Raw genomic sequence first — 21,388 nt, 5'->3', positions numbered from 1 at the left:
GTCCGCATTGCTAGCTGATGACCTCTTATCTCTCATCCTAGACCATTAATGTCTAACGACCTCAGACCTCTAATCGCTTTCCGTGGGACACTAACGCTAAAACACATCGGTCTTATGTTTACAGGTCAGTTAAGGAGCACCCCAACCCCAGAACCTTCTCAACGTCATGTCCTACTCACTGCTCACAATTGCTTGCGCAGTACTGTTAAATATAACAATGTTGGGATGCCTATTGTGAACCCCCTTATAACAACCAGCAATGAACGGCCCCCTTGGTACCTGGGACACGAAGCGAGAGGAGGAGGAAGCAGCTGTGGAGGATGATGTCTCTGAGATGCTTCATCTTTGGCTACAAAAATTGGGTCGGAGGGAGCCTGCACCTGACTCGATGCAGAACACGCAATCCCCTCCTTCGGTCGGCGGCTGTCACGCGGAGATTGGCCAATCACAAGGGCCAGTCACCTGTGGGGTAACAACGAGAAAAAGCCTCATAAACTTCCTTTCGCCTCCCTTCCTATATTCAATAAGAGAGGAGACTTTCGTGTCTATACAGATATTTTTAAATCTTATCTGCATTGATATATTGCAGGAATTTAATATTATATATGTTATAAATAAATGTATTTAAACATAAATATTTACATACTATATATATATATTATATATTATACAGCGCCAACAATTTACGCAGCGCTTCTTACAATACATGTATTCTAGAATTACAGAATAAGACAAACTGATACATTAGGTAGAGGTACGGGGGCAGCGCGAGTGACGTCTTGTAGACGGGGAAAAGGAAGAGGTGATAAGTGAGGAGGAGAGCCTTAGCCCATGGGAAGAACGTAGGGATCGAGACTATGTATGGAGGGGGGCAGTGTTATGGGGAGGGGGGCAGTGTTATGGGGGGGGCAGTGTTATGGGGGGGCAGTGTTATGGGGAGGGGGGCAGTGTTATGGAGGGGGGGCAGTGTTATGGGGAGGGGGGCAGTGTTATGGGGAGGGGGGCAGTGTTATGGGGAGGGGGGCAGTGTTATGGAGGGGGGGCAGTGTTATGGGGAGGGGGGCAGTGTTATGGAGGGGGGGGCAGTGTTATGGAGGGCTTTATATGTCGGTACCAGGATTTTACATTTAATTCTAAAGGTAATTGGGAGCCAGTGGAGGGTTTCACAGAGGGGGGAAGCAGAAGAGGAGCGACATCCGGGTCACTTAATAATTGGTCAAGTAGACTGCAGATGAAAGAGACATTGATAGCGGGGTATTCTGTTGACATCAGTCCACCATACCGCACAGAGGTCTGGTTTTGCCACGTTCCGGTAGTTTCCGGGACAATACAGAGCAGTCTGCCGCACTCCTAGCAGCGACTCTCGGACATATTTCAGTACGGCTTAGCAGGTGGGCTCGAAACGTATCACTGAATTTTGGTAATCCGCAAACTCCAATTTCCTTTTTTCTTTCATTGGCCTTTCTGTATTTTTTAAAGGAATTCTTTCTACGTTTTTATTTTTTTTTTTTTTAACTTCATTTGAGCAAATATTGATTTACTTGTTGCGAATAAAAATATTAGAAAAAAAATAGAAATACTTATAATATAGGGGCCGAGATACTATTTAGATGAATATTTAACTATTGAGCTCTTATCAAGAATAGCAAATCATTTTTTAATAAATAAAAACTTTTTTTCATGACAACAAATACATAATTATGCTTAACTATCATAAAAAAATGGAGCCTTGTAATTTGATTATTTTAGTTAGGGAATAAATTAATAGATTTGTTACCATGAGTATGACATAGCAGATATATTAAAATGCTATAATCTTATGCATTTTTTATCACCAAATCTGATTTCATTCCTACAAAACACACATTTGTGTGATAATAAAATCCAGATAATAAAAGTAATCAGCAAAGCCGATTTTAAACAATTTACACAAATTTAAATTAATCATTTTATTTTTTACATGTAGGTTGTTTATTCTAATAGATTTTAATTTATTTAAGATCACTAAACCTTTTATAGCCACATATACATCTGTCATGGCTCCTAGACTCCTACAGAAAGCCTAAATTTGTACTATTTACATAATTCAATTATCGGTGTTTTTTCAACAAAAGGAATTACGTTTTATATCTAAAAAAATGTGGGTAACAGAAAAATATTAAAATGCTGAAATCCTTATCTTTTTGTTCTTCATGCAACAGTCATAATGTAGGGAGAGGAGAATTCCAACACCCCCCCCCGTCTGTCTGTCTGTCTCCAGGTCTAGGCGGCTGAAGTGCAGACCACCGTAAGACAGAGCAGCAGGGGAGGTAGTGTCGGAGGAGTTAAAGTAGAAGAAGAAAAAAACGTAAGATTGCATAAACTTTATTTTATAGTTTTTTTTTGTTTTTTTTTTACATATTATGTTTTGAGTTTTTCAAAAGAAAACCCTACTTGTTCTGAAAAAAGGATGTCCACGTTTGTCAAACGGAAAATCATGATTTATCCAAAATACGGTAAAAAAATGGCAAAAAAAAAAGCTCAAGTCATTGAAAAAGAAAAAAAAAAGCACGGTTCTGAAGGGGTTCAAATCATACACCCACGAGAAAAAAAAACGCTAGAAGGGAAAACGCAAACACCAACATTTCAAGAAGAATAAAAACAAAATAAACAAAAGAGGCATACATCAGAAGGATAAATTTTAAGCCAGAAAGGTGTTTATTATCCCCGTACAACATAAAATCAAAAACGTTTCCACTGATATTTGAAATTTGCCATCACTAGAATGTTGGCCCCAGTTCAAATCATTTTCCTAGATTCATTTTTTTTTGGACACAGCTTGGATGAGGACCTGAGTGTTAATAAAAAAAAAAAATATAAAACTAGTAACCGTACAGTTGACAGCATTCCGGATTATGTAAATGAATTAGTTTCAGGAGCAAATTTACAGAACTGTTATTTTTAACGTCAGTTTCAAACAAGGCTACTTGGCGTTAATAAAACGTCTTCACGTAATGTATAAAGTCTTCTTTAAAGTGAACAGATTCAATTTCAGTGTTTTTTTTATACAGATTTAACACATTCTTTTTATAATTGTCCAGCCAGAGAAGCAACGCACAGCCTTGTTGTTTGATGGAGAAAAAAGAAAACAAAAAACACACTTTTTGGGGAAAAAGAAAACATTTCTGTTAGATTATCTGGCAGTAATAAAAATACAAAAATATGTGTTCCGTTTTGAGAACTTAACACCAAGATTAGTATCAGAACTAGAAATAAATAAAATAGCAAAAAAAAAAAAAAGGTGAGACAACGGTAATATGGTCTTTACAGATTGAGAAGTTCCTCGTGGAGTTAACCTCTCGCACCCCGCTACACCATTCGGAGTATTCGTTTCTGTGTGGCGGCTGACATGTTCGAGATTAACCTGCATGGTGCGAAAATGTTAGCTTCGCCCAGGAAAGGGAAAATGTAAAATTGCCCGTAGAACAACGTCTACAAAGAGTTAAAATAAATTACTTGTATGCAAAACACAAAGCAAAGACACCAATTGCCTTCTCACAATCCTCCTTCGCGGCTTTAATGCCATACTGCTAAAACGTTACCCATTCTCTAGGTGGCATTAAAGTTCCTTGGTCGCCGGAACCGTCATTTTGTGATGACTGTGCAAGGTTTTTGTTTTTTTTACTAGGTTTATAATATATTTGTATTGTCTTAGTAAATATTCATTGTTCCTTTTCTCTGTTAATATACTTTTTTTTTCAAAACCCCAGTATGGATTCGTCCCACAAGATTTCCTCTTCTGTTTTTTGCACCTCTTCTTTTTTAGGCTTTTTGTGTTTTTTGGCCTCTTTGTCTACAGACGGTTCCTCTCGCTTTCTCTTTTCTTTCTTATGCTTTGATTTGTCCACTGCCGACAAGCGCGTTTCTTCCTTCTTACACTGTTTGTCATCATCTCTTCCTGAGCTGGCGTCGTCGACTTTCTTCTTTTTCCTCTCTGTGGTCTCGTTCTCCCTCCGGATTTTGGCTCTGCTTCTATGTTTGCTGTCTTTGTGATGCTTCCTTTTATGTCTCCTGTCTTTCCTGTAGGAACCACTACTGTGATCTGAGGAGGATCCTTCAGAGTCATCACTGGAGCTAGAACTGGATGAGGTCGGCATTCGGTGATGACCGCGCTGCGTATTATGGTGGGGATTTTCCCAGGGTGATGGCAACGGCGGATTCATGTGCTTGGCTGGGTGTAATGCATTAAATGTCGGATAGAAAAAGGAATGCTGATCATGATATTTGTAAGGGATGTTGTTTGTATGTTTGTATACCGGTGGAGGCCTGTCCTCCAATTCCTCCTCGTCATAATCACAGCTATCGTACTGATCTCTCTCTTGCCTAAATTGAGTCTTCGGCTCCAGTCCCCTGGCCTTCTGGACTTTTATGTAGTCTGCCAATTCTTCTTGAAATGAATTGTAAGACTTCTTTGATGTATTCATTAATTTAGTAACCATGGTTTCTCTGGAAGAAGATAGTAAAACATGTTAATAAAGTATTCAAAAACAGAAACTATCTCAACACTTGAGCAGAGAATGTTTAGTTGTAACATAAGAACATCTAACACCAGCTTTACCACCAAATTCTACTCCTTATTAAAAGTGGACTGATTTAACCCTCTGTGCTGTCAGACATACACCATGTGGAACTGCAAGACTCACTCTGAAGTTACCAGCTATACAATGACTGCACACAGCTCTGCCAAGGGGGTTTATTCACTAAAGTAGGAGTATGCGGAAGAGTTTGTCTGAGAGGACGATGGGCCCTGTCTAGACACATGTATAAATATAGTAGAGGACAGTAGATGTTTAGTAGATGTCAACAATGTAGCGGTGGAATAATATGGGTATGTGCAGAAAGCTAGCCGAAAGTATAAACAAATGAGTATTAACAGTCCAACTTATAAAACCCGATACCAAACGGATGTGTGAGAGCAGCCATCTTCTACAATCTCATACCCCGGGTCACCCCCGTCTGGTGAAGAAGTTATTAGGGAATAGGGAAAAGAAAGCAGATCTTCTGTTGTGATTTATTATTGCCAAATGCTTTCAGGGCATGACTTAACATCTACACAGACACCGACAAACACATTACTATAGCACACAACATGCTAACACACTTGTGCATCCACCAGGTCACAGGTTCTTAGCTGTGATCACAGTAAAGGGGGCAACTGCTGTATAATAATTTTAAAAAAAAAAGGGTATTTTTTATACTAAAGGGATTTTAAGCACTTTTCCTATGTTTTTAAGCATAACCTCCCTTCCTCTCGTTTAGTTCATCCACACAAACTAATAAAATAAATTAATAAATTTATTTAAATGTAAAAACAAGTGTTTTTGAACTTGTCTTCTTGAACCTCATAATCAGTGCGAAGCGATCGCTGCCCTTGGCAAAATGCATGTTATGGTCTCATTGAGGCCGCAATTAGACATATTAATGCCTTAATTTTGAGCGGCGGATTTGCAGCGGCATAATATTCCGTCTTTCCGCCTGAGGGGGTTAACAAGAAACCGAATAAAGAATGCACTTACTTGACTTGATGTTTATTCCCTTGCATGTGAGCCTGGTACATTTCTATGGATGTGAGAGTAACGCTGCAAATTGGACACACATATTTCCCATCGCTCACTGTCCAAAAAAGAAAATAGAATATACAGATATAAGCGTTTCTAGCATTCTCAGAAAACAAAAGTATGGGCGGGAGCATTTCTAGTCCATGACTTACCCACACACTCCAGAGGATCACCGGACTCCTCCATCTCTTCCATCATTCTTTTGCGGGCCACGTTCCTCGCATGCTTTTTGCCGCTGTAATGCTGCAGCGCCACTAGTGGCTTATTGAACGAGGCGCAGCAGAGTCTGCAGTACTTGTCTGGGTCGGTTAAGTCGACCTCGTTGTCGGTAGAGGACTGTTGCTCCGTAGAAGCGTCCTGCGGCGTGGATTTCTCGACCGCAGGAGACGAGGGACTGTGATCCGCAACGGGTGGCGCAGCTGGAAAAACAGCAGAAACAGACTTTTCGCAGTGAGATATTGTTCGGACGATGCATTTTGGTTCATCTATATTTGTTGCTTTTAGTCTACAACCAAGTAGAGGAGTTTACTTTCAATAAGTAGATACTTCCAATCAATTAAATGGGCATTACTGGTAAAATTACTTTTAAAAGTATTATATTCTATTTACAGAGCGCTAGCATACAAATGGACATTAAGAGGCTACTTTTAAAAGAAGAGCTACGGCGTATCGCTTCCCTGATGTTTGTCATTTCCCGCCACTGAGACCAATGGCAGCCATTTCCATGCAAGCGGCTACCATATGCATTTAAGTGCATATGATGGATGGGTTGCCTCTTCGACACATTAAGACAGTCTTAATATGTGTAAAAGGGCCATCAAGGTATCATCTGCACTTAAAACATCTTTTTATTATCTTTTAAATGCATATGTTAGCCGGGTGGTGCCTCTAAATTTCTGTGGTGTAAACGTCTGCCCGTTCCAAAGGGAAAGCAGTCATTAGCCCCTTACCTGCGTCTGCCTGAGAGGTCACAGGTGAACACGCATGATCAGCCTGCGGTGTCCATTCAGCCTGGTCTCCACCAAGCTGCCTCATCTTCTTAGCATGGATCTTCCCAACGTAATGCGACTGCGCCACCACCGGGGAACTAAACACCATATTGCATAGGCTGCAAAACTTGTTTTTGTCACGCGATGCGCCTTGATCTGCCTGAAGCCAAATCAGAGAATTAGCCATTTTTTTTTTTTAAAGTAGACAAAAGCAGGAAAAGTGAACCGATCTTACAATACAGCAAAACTTACAATATAATCGATGCGATCGACATTTTCCTTTTGTAAAGATGTTCCTTGTAGCTCCTTTTTCAGCAAGTACAGCCGGAGTTTCTGAGCGTGCTTTTTGCCCTGGAATTAAGACAAATTTACTTCCAAAAAGACCACAGCAGAGTCCACGAGAGTGAAACTAGGCTTTTCTAGGTCAACTCAAACACACCATTTTGTAACTTCAAGTCTAAATGATGCTCCACGCATTACAAAATAGTTCAACACAATCCAATATTGGGGGGTTAGACTTCCTTTAATATCTGATTTAACAAGAGGTTCGGTGCCATGTAACGTAAGATGTAAGGGAATCTGGACGCACTTTCCCAAGCAAGTTATACAAGAGCACAATAAATGAAATTCAGTTTAAATTTAGTGTTGTAGTATTCTCTAAAATAGTACCATGCAGTCTGCTAAGTGTTAATCTAAGGCGTATATCCTAAAATGCCATCCCATAAACTGCAATCCAGGCATGTAGGTTGGAACCTCGCACTAATACGATAACAGCAAGAGAGCGGTCAAATACCCGGCTATTCGATATAAAGCCATACGGCCTTTGTTGTTAGCTCCCATACCTCATAATGTGCAGACCTCTGAGACTCGGACTGCAGAACCGCTCCGCAGACCCTACAGAAGGTGTCTGTGAAAAGATCCTTTCTGGTTTGCTCATCCAGGATGCTATCTGTGGGAACAAAAATAGACATTACTCAGCGGTGATCCCAAAAACAGAACGAGTATCAGATACGCACGGTATCTGGGTGTCTTGCGTTAATTCCATATGGAGGGATCAACTGACGCGGCACGATCGGAATATAAACCAACATTCCGCAAATCATCTTGTTATAAATAACTATTCAATTATCAGTCGCAGTTTAATAAACATATATCAAAGGGACAATATTCTTGGAAGACAGAGAAATCCCATTTGTCTGACACTTTATGACCATACTCCGTATATGTGAAGTCATATGTCTACTCCTCTACACACTTCCTGTTTTGTGAGAGCTACTTCCTGTTTAGCAGGCGCTAGAAAGCGTGAAGAAACGTCCAGTGATTTGACAAGTTATTTGCGAAATTACAAACAAATGATAGTCTTTGGGCAATAGGCTAAAGGGGAATCCAGGTACTAAAATATTATTTAAGGGCTGTAGAGCAGACCTGCCATCCTAGGGCAGAATCCGCTTTTATACACAATGACGGTTGTGATGTAAAAATGTAGAAAGTTCTGGTACATATCCAGCGAAAAATACGAGAAGCTAGAAAAGAGGGGCATCGGGGAAGGAAAGAGGGATTTGCAGCCAAACGAGGTGCTATCCTTTCTAAAAAGGGCTATTCCTCATCTCTGAATAAGGATGTGGTTTATTCTTTTACGTAGACACCAGCAGGCGTTGAGTTCTGTGCACGGTGGCGCCGCTCGGTCTCCCCGCTGAGGTTAGCTATTCCCACGTCGCTACATAGTCCCCAGGTTACAACCTCAACATATATATCGTACAAACATCGGTCGCAGAGACCAGTAAAATAAACCCGTTGAGCCGGATATTTGTATAATGACAATATAGAGACTTCCGTGTTAATTTTACAAAACATTTAACAATAACACTAACCATCAAAGAGGAGAGCCCTGCTTCTAGCATTTTAAAGTCTACCCATCCACCAAATATTGTCATCGATTTTAAGATCTGAAGAGTAGCTTGTTTCACGTTCTACAATCCAAAAGCAATTTCTTAACATTCTACCCATTATAAGCGGTACGTAGCTAAACCAATTATAAAAAGGACTCAAAACGCTCATAAGTGTCTGTCTTTGGCATTTACAGATATATATATATATATATATATATATATATATATACACACATACATATATACACACATGGCATGCCGGGACTGTAGCCTAGATAGATAGCACTCAAATACTTTAAAAATATACTATTTAGAAAAGATCTTTATGGAGTCTTTATAGAAACCACGGATCTCTAACTCATGATTTTCCTACATTGACCAAAAACCATCGTTCCCAGAACTCTTGAAGAACGTCTAGGTGTTGCCGGCTAAACATGAGGCAAGCTTTAATGTACTTTTAAGACGAAAATCAATGTGAAAAAATATGCATAAATCAGACGGGCCAAGTACCTTTTAAAAAACTCTTCATCGCCAACACTATTGGATCCCCCCATCAGGCAAGGAGCCATGGAGAAACGGGCTTGCTGCCAACCAGTAAAGTCTCTCGAGCGCCCAAAATTCTTTAGACCAGGTTTTTTTGCTCTCTAACACTAGAAGCGAAGTAGCATACAAGCGTATGGCTTGCAATTGGGACCATAGAGATGTATGAGAGCTGCAGAACCACTTTATTAAGCCAGAAAAATGTGTTTCGGTGACTTCTCTGTAGTGTAATGGGCAGAAGCAACGAAAGACTGTATTCGCTAAATGTACGTAAGCAAAAACTACCGGAAGAGGTAAGCGCCACAGTTGGACAAAAACGTAGCTAGTTTTTTGGGGAAAGTTGTATGTCTATAGATTTGAATATAAAATATCGACGTCGGGAGCTGTCTGGTGGAATTTGTTTAGCCAGACAGAATCGCTTGGCCTCTTGAGGCATCATCTCTTCGTTAGCGTTACAAATTAATTGATAGGGAAATGCCCATCATTTTGTCGTCTCCCATATGTGGACTTTGGACACATGCTTTTCACGGAAGTTACGAGATCTACTAAAGTAGAACGTGATTAATAAAAGAATGAGATAAACGGACGGCATCGCTGGTTTCATCACCGAAGATGGTGGATAGACGACGAGGATCTGTCATCCTTACATTAATCAAACCGTCTTTACTGAAATCTGGCAACTAATAGCCCAGGACACCTACCTGTAATTTTGTGGCTTTCGTGATATTGTAAGGAAAGTGGTTTATTCACTAAAGGAAGTGTTGGCAGGAGAGCTGCGTTTTTTAACTCCTTCACTTCACTATTCAGTATGAAGAGCCAACACAGACAGATCCCTCCAGCTAGAAGGGCTAAGCTGACCCTGCAAAATGCATAATTAAATGAATGAGACGCCAGAGAACCCTCACCGATTTAACAGTACAGTATCAGTGCATCAACCAAGCTCATCCTACAAAAGAAACTTACTGAGGATCAGACTTCATAAGTTATAAGATATCAAACGACTCTCCTGCCAGCACACCCTTTGCTTTAAGTGGCACAGATACCTACTCCGGACTATCCTCTCATTCTAACACACCACGAATGAATGAATGTTCTGCACCAGTGGAAGCACGCAGCAATACGCCTCTTTAGGTTTCCATTTTGCTAAGTTGCTATCTTAGCTAGGAAATTGCCTTAAAAAGATGACGTCATAACAAACGCCGCAGCTTAAAAATGTTAATTTAAAGGAACTTTGCTAAAGATTAGCAATGAAGCTGCCTTTAAGGTGTCTACGGATGTAAATATCACAAGACTGATACTCAAGGGATTCTGCACGGACTGAGAGCAACTCAGCAAATACTGATATAATAGCGTGCTCATTAGGTGAAATTCACCAGTTAATGCAGCAGTTCCATTACAAAATGTGTAACACTAACTATATAATACTACGTTTCCTTTAGTTTTGCTTAGGTTTGTCTAAGTCTGTCATTCTAGTTGTCATTCCCCTTGAATATATGGACTGTAGTAAGCGCTACGTAAATTGTTGCCGCTATATAAAAAAATATTTGGTATTTATCCTTAACGTAACATTGGTTTTTTTTTTTGGATGAACGGAATCTTTAAAGCGTGTAGGGAAGCACCAGTGACGTCAAAAACGGATCCTTGCACGCTAGTTGAGGTCAGGCTTTTTTGGCCAGCCAATCAGCTGTCAGCATGCTGTCTTTTACTTTGTTTTGGTTTTTTACACGTATTGGCCTTGCAGCAAGAAGCCATTATAGGCTGCCTGCTCCACATAGCAGAGAATGGATTTTATATTTTTATGGTGATGAATCTATCGATGGGTCTGTGACCTAATGTTTGATCTTTTCTGGCAGCAGCACTCATCAAGCATAACAATCACGCTAGAAACAAAAGGGCTTTAGGTAGCTTCCAGAAGGTTTCACACAGAAACGCTACGGAAAGAATGGGAAGCCAGGCCTGATAAACTTTTACACTCTGCTGCGTCAGCCATTAAAGAGCATTGCATGAGACTATTTAACAAATAGCCTCTAAGATACCCCTATGAACACCTATAGATCAGGGCTCAATAAACCCTGGGCGCCAGGTCACCATGGCAACTAGATACCACTTTCTGGCACCCAGGTTTTCACAGGGCTGCCATCATGAATCTGGCACCCTATGCCTTCCTGCGGGACATGGTGCAGCAGGGGTCGTGAAGCTCCATGTGGGGTCACGTAACGCACATTATGTGACCCTGCACAATGCCTCATGGCACTTGCCTCACCGCGCCGCCACAGGAAAGCACTGGGTGGCGGATTCACAATGGCAGAAGATAGGCAGCAGCGTGGCTGGTCGCCATGAGGTGAGGGGGGAGTAGTGTATGTGAGTGTATATGGTAGCATTAATTGTCAGTGTCTACGTATGTATAGTGCTGGCGTCAGTGTATGTGTATCCTGTAGTGTCAGGGTCAGTGTGGGTGAATGTATAGTGCTGGAGTCAGTGTGTGTATATGTATAGTGTGTGTGTATACTGTAGTGTCAAGGTCAGTGTGGGTGAATGTATAATGCTGGAGTCAGTGCGTGTGTATATGTATAGTGTGTGTGTATACTGTAGTGTCAAGGTCAGTGTGGGTGAATGTATAATGCTGGAGTCAGTGCGTGTGTATATGTATAGTGTGTGTGTGTATACTGTAGTGTCAGGGTCAGTGTGTATGTGTGTGACTGTATAGTGCTGGAGTCAGCCTTCAAGTGTGTGTATATTGTAGTATCAGTCTGTATGTATTGCTGTAGTCAGTGTGTGTATATTGTATGAGTCTGCATGTATGCAGTGCTATAGTCAGTGTGTATATTGTAGTATCAGTAGTCAGTGTGCATATAAATGTATAGTACCAGTCAGTATGTCTACTGTATTGTAGTGCCAGATTCAGTATGTATGTGTCCACAGTGTTAGTGTGTAATTTCATACATGTATAGTATTAGCCAGTGTGTTGTGATAGTGTGTATGGTGGTTTTTATGTTACAGCATGGCAACTTTTTTGGCTGGCTCCTGGATCCAAACCATATTTGCAATAGGTAACTACGAGGAAACAAGGAAATAGCACCTTCCAAGCTAAAGGTAAGTTTTGTTTGTAAGGCATGTTTGCTTTCGCTATCTCTTCTGGTTTATAGAACACTTCGACCACTAGCATAGCTGTGTTGCGTTTAACATAGAACACAACATCTACTAGAAACGTCACCAGTCGTCCCGGAAATCAACCCTTCTAGATACTTTTTGTACTTACCTCCCTAACTGTAGTATTATAATGTAGCAGGAACAATTATTAGGCGCTATTTCAACACCGAGACGGCTCTACCACATCGAGATTGTTAACAATTCCGGCCAGTGACCTTTCACGCCTGGGACACACGATCTTCCTATACTGGGAAAGGCATACAAACTATGGAATTTACATCAATACAAGAAACACGAGACCTGAGTGCAGCTACGTGGCCCGCGTGGCGTCTCTTAATTACGTCACCGGTCTTAATATGGGAAACACATAGTTACCCTAACCTGTCTAGCATGTGAACGGCTCATGCAAGATGCCCCTTAATCATTGCTGAATTCTGCCCCAAGTAGGGATGGGTTGAGAGGATAAGAAAGGAGGCACCGCTTACTGAAACGTCGCTCTGTTTGTAGGGAGAAAAAGGATGATGAAGGACCTAATGTCACTAATAAAGACATGGCAATTAACCGCACCAGTGGAAGAATTCGCCACGAGGCCACAACGAAACCACAAAAGGCATCAACTTGTTGCCAATGGCTTTGTTGTGTAAAGCTTTCACAATTTGGTAACTACGCTGCATTCTAAGGTTTCTCATTACTGGTCCATATGATCCCCCATCAGTAAGCCTTCCACGCACAAACGGCTCTTTACGGGGGACCTTCCAGCCCTATAGTTTACGTAAAATGAGGGATCCAAAGCATTTTACTGCATTGGCTGCGTGCATTCAGCTGCTCTACGAGCCAGAATACATGCATCTGGCCGCCGGCCAACTCGCATGTACGCAACCCGAGGTTCAACGATTTCAATGGGTACTCGGGTTCAACTAAATCTACCCGGACTGCTGCAGCGCAGGAAGCCTACAGGCATGGGGAGGAACAAAATGAGAGAAGTCTAATTCTCTCTAACTCAATTCTAACCTAAATGTACGCACTGCTGAGGACCCCCAGTGAATACACATCGGGAGACTCCAGCTTATACTCTCTTAACAATCACGGATTTATATTATTTCGGCTACGCATTTTTTTATAATAAAGAAATAAAAAGGGGAAAAAATGTTCTTCCTCAGTCTGCTGAAGGTATAATCTGTCAATAAGAATGCAGAAGCCCTCCTTAAAACAAGACTAGGAGAGCTTGGCACGTGGTGGGGTGCATCATACAGGAAAGCCATTCTCCCAACTTCCTAACAGATCCTATTATGTAAACCCCAAAACCAAAAGAAAGCCCTGCGAGGCAAGAGTCATTTTATTAGTTTTTTTTTTAAAAGAAAAAAATGAAGATGAAAAGGTAGCTTGCGGTATCTAGGCACAGTAGGGCTCCCATGAAACCTGTGACTCCACACATACTCGCATGCATGTAGCATGTGAAGTTTGAGCGGCCTGGTCCCACAACAAACACACATCGTCCTGTATTATCCACAGGTACGATCGGGGGAACCTCTGTTGATTACGTACCGCTTCGGATCAGCAGTCACAGAGGGTGCGGGGAGACTCACGTTTTCTATGGAACAGACATGCGAGCGCTGGTCTACCAGCCCAAACCCCGCTAGCCGGGGCGAGCATTCAAAGGGTTAAAGGTCCGTCAGGACCAAAGAATCCATGTAAAGGTGCGATCAGCGTATGGAATTATATTGTTGGGCATTTAAGACACAGAGAAGTAAATAATGTGATAATTTGGGGCACTAAAGTCCACCTTTACCCAGATCTGCAGTGATAGCACCACACGCTCTGCCGAGGGCATCATTTTGATGTCATACAGGATCCAGGGAAGGGGACCAAACATACAAGAAATAATGAACTGGCTGCTCCAGTCAAGCAATCCACATACACTGGGAGAGTGCAATTATCATTGAACGGTCTATTTGATCCCCCCCTTTGGTTACACAGCCTGTGATCCCGGGGGAAGATATTTCAGGAGGCACATGTATACATTTGGTTTGCTCTGGGGACAGGGAGGCCCTTATTGTAAACACACAGGCCTGAGGTCCATAGCCCAGCGCATAACACATACTAAAGCGAGGTCTGAGAGCCCCATAACCACTCAGGGACACATACCTGGGAGCCGGCCCCATATCCGTGTCGTGCAACGCTAAACATAAGCCTCGCCCTCACTACAGGTCTACCCTGTGCCGTCCCAAGCAGCTCCCCGGGAAGCAAAGCCCTGGGCAGCTACTGGTTAACTTGGGCCTATGTGGACAGCTCCCTGCCGGGTCTCACTCAAACTCACCTTTCTGGCAGGGATTGGTGGTGTGTGCATTACTACTAATGTCACCCCCCGCCATAATCACGCTACAATTGGCAGAGGGGCTGCTCTGTGTTATACTCTCCACTAGCTGCGGGACGGTGGCATCCTCCGTCGCCATGTTACAGGCACTCGGCTACTCCCACTTCCCCCCACAAACGCCGAGGGCCTGTCCAAGGCGGGAGCGTGAAAGCTACGTCACACGCGACGCACGCTGAAACGATCAGTAGTTTTGGCCGCGTACCACGTGATCGGAAGTACCCCCACATCTAGTCACAGGTGGCGCGCGGCTGCCATCTTTAGTCAGGGCAATGTGCCCACACAAACAACTTCACAAGGGTCTTTTTTTTTAAAGTTTATTTACTATAACATGTAGAAAACGAAAACATACATCATAAGGTCTAAAGGGAATATTAATAAAAGTAACTTTTGCTACTATTACTCAAAAATTTTGTACTAAAAATGTACAAATCGTGAAAGGATTTTTCTGGGCCAAATTCCCAGGTATTGTCATACGCTAGCTGTATAGAGACATTTTGAATTGGGGCACAAAAGGTATGAATAAATTAGGAAAGCAGCTTCCTGTCCCATAGAGCTTACAGTCCAAGTAATAAACTTTATTTTTTATTATTTTATTTATCACTATTTTCAGTCGCTACGTTTCATATTCTCTCCCAGGGGAGATTGTCAGATTTAATAAAATTTAAATGTAAATATATTTTGTGGCAATAATTTTTTTTTTTTTCTAAATGTTATATACATGCCTCAAACAGCCTATAGCATGACGGCTCGCATTATAGGTTGATGCCATAAAAAAAGCTATTAAAAAAAAGAATTATTAATAACGCGCAGAAAACTTCTTGTGGGGTCTTTGTGTTTGGTAGCTGCTCTGTATTTAAAGGCGTTGATGCTTTAAATATACACCGAGTAGCACAGGGTAGTGGGACCTTTTTCCAGAGGGACATAATTTTTATAATTATTTTTTATTTATATAGCGCCAACAATTTACGCAGCGATTAATACAATACATATATTCAAGGGGTATGTCAAGACGAGAACTGACAGACTAAGACAAACCGATACATTAGGTGGAGAGAGCCCGGCTCGCAAGCTTACTATCTTGAGGGATCTAAATTTTAGACGGACAAAAATAAGGAAACTGGTAAAAAAAAAAAAAAAAAAAGAGGGGCTGCTTACTGACTCCTCGTGACAGTTTGGGGGAAAATGGCGGCGTTTATGCATTTTTTAGGCGTGAAGAACCCCCACAAACACGTTCTCTGAGTGGGCCCGGCGGATCGGGACATATTTTCACATATTAGTTTTATTCCACCAGGGGGGTGTACAGACTTTGCACGCTGACATCTGGGCGCTCAGTGCTGTGTATCATATTCAGTTTCTTAATGTATTTCTATTTCAAAGTGTCTGGTAGCCACCATCGAAACATTCAAGAATATAGGATTACTGTATTATTTTTTACCGTATTGGCTCGATTATAGGCCGCACCCTTAAAGTTTGGTGCTATTTTAAAGAAAAAAATATTTTAAAGGAAAAAATACACATTAAAACAGTATTTGGTCTAATGAATGAACAGAAATACATGTATTTTAACATTTTTGGTATCTATCAGTTTGTCAGCATATGTTATATACAGACAGAAAACCAATAACCATTTTAAGGTCCCCCCCCTTAATTCATAATGCACCTTACTTACAGATATGCCCCTCTGCCACCTGATATGCCACTCTGTCCCTGATATGATTTTTATGCCCCCAGATATGCCACTCTGACACCCCAGATATGCTTTATACTCCCTAGAAATGCCCACCTACCCCCTAAAAATGCCACCTTCCCTGTGGATATGCTTTATGCCCCCTTGAAGTGCCACTCTGCCCCCTGATATCCCACTCTGCTTCCTAGAAGTGCCACCCCCCCACTTACCAATGCACCCCCAGACTCCCTGGTGGACGTCTGTGCGATGCGCGCAAACAACAGAGGAAAAATACTATATTTCTTTAAAATATCGCCTCAATAGCCTTTACCTGTAATACTACAAGTAAACAGTTATATAAAAAAAACTTATCTGCCCCCTAACATCTTAAGTCGGCAGTATTAAATACTATAACATAAAATATATGTGAAATATGCCTGTAATCAGGGGATGTTACTGAACAATGACATCATTTATGCTCAAGAACAACCCCCGATTACAGTGATGACACCTACAGTGTACAAAATATTCTATTTTGGTATAGGTTTTTTTTTTAATTAAGTAATACTTATTATGTTTTATTGTACATTAAACATGGAAACTGTCTTTAGGGTATGAAAAATCTCTGGTCCAGAATGGGTTGAATGCATGTTTTGTTTTGTTTTTAAAGAAAAAATACACTGATGACCTTTTATGGACTTGACGCTTATGATGAGGTTGGTGGAAGTTCTAGTCCTCAACAGAGCTTTTGGGGCTTTTAAGGAAATTATTTAGCTAGCAAGTTTACTTTTATTTGGTATTTTTACCACTATATTATGATTATGACTTTTCCACGATGTAAAGTGAAGGCTGCTTCTAAGATCCCCCCCCCCCCTATAACTATACAATAGAAACAAATGAAACAGAGTCCCGTGGGGCAAAATGTGTCCCACCCCTGGCACTCAAAGGGTTAACTGTTGTCGCATAAGGTATTCCATTATCTCTTTCCTGGGACTTGTTGTGGGCTATATTTAGGGATTGCATGGGCACTCATGGATCTGGTAGAAGAAAGGCTGTAGATAAGGCAGGAATTTGGCCTTTACCTTTTCTACTTACGGTGCTGATATCATTCGTATTTATATGATTTCTAAGCCTGCGTGGAGCTAGAAAATGCGAAGAACGATTTGGTAACCAGAATTATTTTTGCTTCCTGCGTGGTGCCATTGATATTTTTCCTTTTTACTATGTAGTAATATGCTCTGCAGATTTACACGTGGTAATAAACACAACGGGCAATAATTCCAGCAGTATCCATAGTGCGGGCGTTGACGTGAAACGTTCCTCTTGTCCACCAACGCACACTTTAGTAAATAAACACATCTTACTTCTTTCCTTCCCGGGATTACTTTCCAGTGTACACATGTTATCCTGAACATTGAAGGACGTGACGCCAAGAGCTTTTAAAACAAAAAACTTTACGAACTGTTTAAGGCAGCCATTGTTTTGTCCCCATGGGCTAGATGGGGATCTACAGGGAGGACCAAAGATGAGTGAGAAATTCTTCAAGGGAGTACCTTATAAACTCTCCCTTGTGAACATCTTAGAAGTATACCTGGTCTGGCCCTGGTGAAGTCCTGATTTCCCAGGTCTCCACCATTATAGGCTGTCTGGGGCTAACCCCGCCCCTAAGTGAAGCCAATCCAACGTTCCCATGTATGCTTAGAACCTTAGAACATCTCCTGGGCTGTTTCAAAGGCTTAGACCTTGATTACTGCTATTGTAGAGGTGCAAACATTATAGCATATACTGGACGAATAACCCCGTCACGCGTTAAAGCTACGTAGTCGGTGTTTATAGATAATTACACGTTTATGACGCTTATGTATCGCCAAGGAGTAAAATCAATGCCATGTAAGCCACATATCTGTACAATATAAACAAATTCAGGGGTCAAAAGCAGAGACGAAAGCCCATACCAAATGAGAAGGGGTAACCTTAAGGGGTTGTCCTCCCAACAGGCAACAAGCATGAACAAACAAGGTCAGCATATGTATATTTATTTATGCCAATGTGCAAATGCACTATAACTTGTGACTCCTTATGGGATTGCTTACTATTGCTTTTGGTTACATAGCAGTCTTTGTTGTGCTGACCTTGTTGGTTTTTGCACCCATATACATGTACCCATCTCCACTAATGGGTCTTTTCTCAACCCTTTCAAATAACATTATACAGACTCTTTAGGTTATACCTGGGGCACGCTAAGGCCCGTGCTGTGGGAGCCTGGCACCCAGGCGTCCGGCAACTAAGGGACCCAGCAGGGTAAGTCAAAGCCCATTAGGTGACCTCGTGGTAGAAGGATTGGAGCAGAGCAGCAGCTCATCGGTCGAGTGAAAGCCGCATTGACGATAGGGCTAAAAAAGGGCTGAGCAAGCTGTACCGATGATAGGAAAGGGAGAGAGTGTGTATGTGTGCATGCATAAGTGTATGGAGTTAGAGTGAGTGTGTGGTAGTGTATGGTGCTACTTGTGGTAGAGTGTGCATGTTTTAGCATTTGGTGTTAGTGTGTGTAGTGCTATCTGATATTAGAGTGCCAGGGGTGAGCCCAGGGTTGGTGGAACAAGCCACAGGACAGAGGAAGATGGTATGGTGTTAACATGAGAGTCACTCTGCATGTTAATATGTGCGTGTTATAGTTAAGGGGGGGAATGCCCACACTCCTGTGTTATACATTACTTATTGTACTACTAAATGCTATTACCGGTACTTTGAGAATTAAGATATTTCAATATAAGTGTTTGATCTGTGTCTGAGTTATCCATTTAATGGATGTGTGTGGCATAACCATAAGGTTTTTTATTGGGGGGGGGGGGGAGACAGGCTAAAAAAATGTAAGCTTTATTTTTCTTTAAGCATGAAATAGTAAGAAGTAATACTCACAAGCAAATGAGTTGTGGTGGCTCAGATGGGCCAACTGCCTCACGCGTTTCGCTCTGAGAGGCGGTTAATCATGCCCCTAAAACCCTGACCCTGGCCGGTCAATAACCAAAGAAGCTGTCGTGTGTTGGCATCCTAATTGTGGGGGGCATGCAGATTTGCTTTGCTCCATTCCAGAAAATGTTATCTCAAAGCAATCTACATACTGCGGCAATGGCAGTTTTTTTGCGTTGTAACCAGTTTTTGTCTCTCCTTTTTGACTGCTTCGTTCTCTGTAAATGTTGCCCCTCCAGCACAGGGAAATCGCTCTTTAATGTTTGAGAACTGGTTGGAAAACTAAGGCATGCGTATACACAGAACGTTACTCTGCATACTTTCCATACAATCACTACCGAGCACTTGACCAGAGCAAACCTATATGTCACGCTTTCCTAGTATGCTTCTAGAATTAACGTATACAGTTTATAGATAAAGATTTATTTGGAGATAAAGCTGGACACGGTTTCTTCTTGCATTAAAAAAAAACATATTTAAAGTACCATAAGACACTGTTCTCCTTCCACTAATAACCACTCTTCGGTTTATCTTTGGTCAGAGATCATAAGCCTCTTCTGTTTTGTCTTCTGAGACCATAAGTCAAATTTCATGGTACTTTGTATCAGTTCTCATGGAAACAGGCACGTAATTCCTATGATTGGGGTTTACAGAGGTCACATGACATGGCTGCCATTGGTTCCTGAGGGACTGTCTTGGTCGTGGTGGGTAACAATGTTTTCATTAGGACATACCTTGACGTTCCTGGAGTGATTGCTACCTCTTTCTCAGGGACATCATAGTATGTCCTGATGCCAATGAAAGACCCAATGGTCCCCAGAAGTTGGAGAAACCAAAACACTTCCACCATTGAAGGTACTTGAGAACCAGAGCAGAGACTTTAATGCTAGTTACTGGTGGGAAGTCCCAGTCCCAAAGGGCTACCAACAAGCCTTAATTTAACAGTGTTCATACTTTATCTTTAATCAATAATCTATTGCCTATCAATAGATTATTCATTATGGTTGTCCCACCTGCACAATTATCTTTAGATCCTTCCCTGTTCTAGAAATATTTTGCGTATGGTTCTTATCATTCTCATCTTGCCTCCTTTCTAATCACAGCCCACACATGGACGCACTAAAACTTCTTGTTTTTCCCGTGACAGATCTGCTTGATGTGTTGGGTATCCAAGGTGTTGAGAATTTGGGTTGCTCCAAATTTCCAATACCAAGTGCCAGGTTTAGAATTTTTTTCAATGATATTCATCTTCTATGGAAATATAGCACCTGGCTTTAAACAGATTGTCCCCCCTCCTTTCCCGCAGAACATATTATACACCTCAGCCTCTTTATTCTTTCTGGATAGTAAATGGAACTTTAAATCACGCCGAATTCAAAGCCTGTCTGATGCAGAATGTAAACGCTACGTATTCGGCTGCTGGGGAAATGTTTCTTTTTATTTTCTTCTTGCATTCCTTCCGAAGTTTATTTTGTAGCAAAGATGTTTAGCGATGTGGACATTAAACAGGCTACGAAACCGAAGCATGAAAACCATTTAAACATCACCGTAAATCTCCAAGCATCTCCGAATCCAAGTTAAGGAGCCTAATCTTGCCTTTTTTATTTCTTTATTAAAGGAAACACGTTAATGAAAAAATAATATTCAATATTGTATCACATTTCCCAGCATATTCTCGATGCCTTTTGCACTGTTTGCTCATTTAAAAAAAAAAAAATTAACTGTTTGAAAAATGTTGAAAAAAATAGGAAATAAGACCGAATTTGTTCAGTGCCCAGAGTGCCCAGAGTTTTTTTTTATTTTTTTTATTGAACCATTTGGAAATTTTTGAATTTTGATCAATACAATATTGTAAATCCAAGTAGCAGGTCAATTTTACCTAAAACGTTCATAAAAAATGCCTGGTGGATGATTTAAGGCACTTTTAGACCGCCAATGACGTAACTCCGGCCGATGGTTGGATATGAGAAGCGGCACGCTATGGCTTTATGGTCACACAGCATGTGTTTGGATTAATTGCGGCACCCAACGCTGGAGCGTCAGATGGAGCGTTGTTGGTCAGTGACCCATCTGGGATTTGCCCAGAGTTCCAGGTGGCTCGTTTGGGACTGTTAACAAATATCGAGGCTAAAATCTTAAAACACCAACATATTCCACATATACTAAAAACATAAACCACATAATATAACATTAAATACGAGACCCTCAAGGAA

At 41.4% G+C, this 21,388-nt stretch overlaps 1 protein-coding gene across 1 annotated transcript; it reads right to left on the bottom strand.

Annotated features, from left to right (window-relative positions):
- Nucleotides 1-3,737: 3,737 nt before the first annotated feature.
- Nucleotides 3,738-14,618, bottom strand: LOC149285119 (zinc finger matrin-type protein 1-like). Its single transcript, XM_089495791.1, has 7 exons — nt 14,483-14,618; nt 7,429-7,535; nt 6,839-6,937; nt 6,548-6,746; nt 5,756-6,016; nt 5,556-5,652; nt 3,738-4,485 (listed from the first exon to the last, which is right to left on the bottom strand). The coding sequence occupies exons 1-7, from the start codon at nt 14,616-14,618 to the stop codon at nt 3,738-3,740; spliced, it is 1,647 nt and encodes a 548-aa protein (XP_089351917.1).
- Between the last annotated feature and the right edge of the window lie 6,770 nt (nt 14,619-21,388).

Source organism: Sceloporus occidentalis, unplaced genomic scaffold, assembly GCF_023333645.1.
Source record: "Sceloporus occidentalis isolate IW3139 unplaced genomic scaffold, rSceOcc1.0.p SCAF_84, whole genome shotgun sequence".
Lineage (NCBI taxonomy): Eukaryota > Metazoa > Chordata > Lepidosauria > Squamata > Phrynosomatidae > Sceloporus > Sceloporus occidentalis.
This window is presented reverse-complemented; position numbering and strand designations above follow the sequence as displayed.

Coding starts and splice junctions, on each gene's coding strand:
- LOC149285119 (XM_089495791.1), bottom strand. CDS start 14,618: ATGGCGACGGAGGATGCCACCGTCCCGCAGCTAGTGGAGAGTATAACA. Junction 6,938..7,428: donor AGAGGTCTGCACATTATGAG/GTATGGGAGCTA, acceptor TCTTAATTCCAG/GGCAAAAAGCACGCTCAGAA. Junction 4,486..5,555: donor GGGAATAAACATCAAGTCAA/GTAAGTGCATTC, acceptor ATCTTCTTCCAG/AGAAACCATGGTTACTAAAT.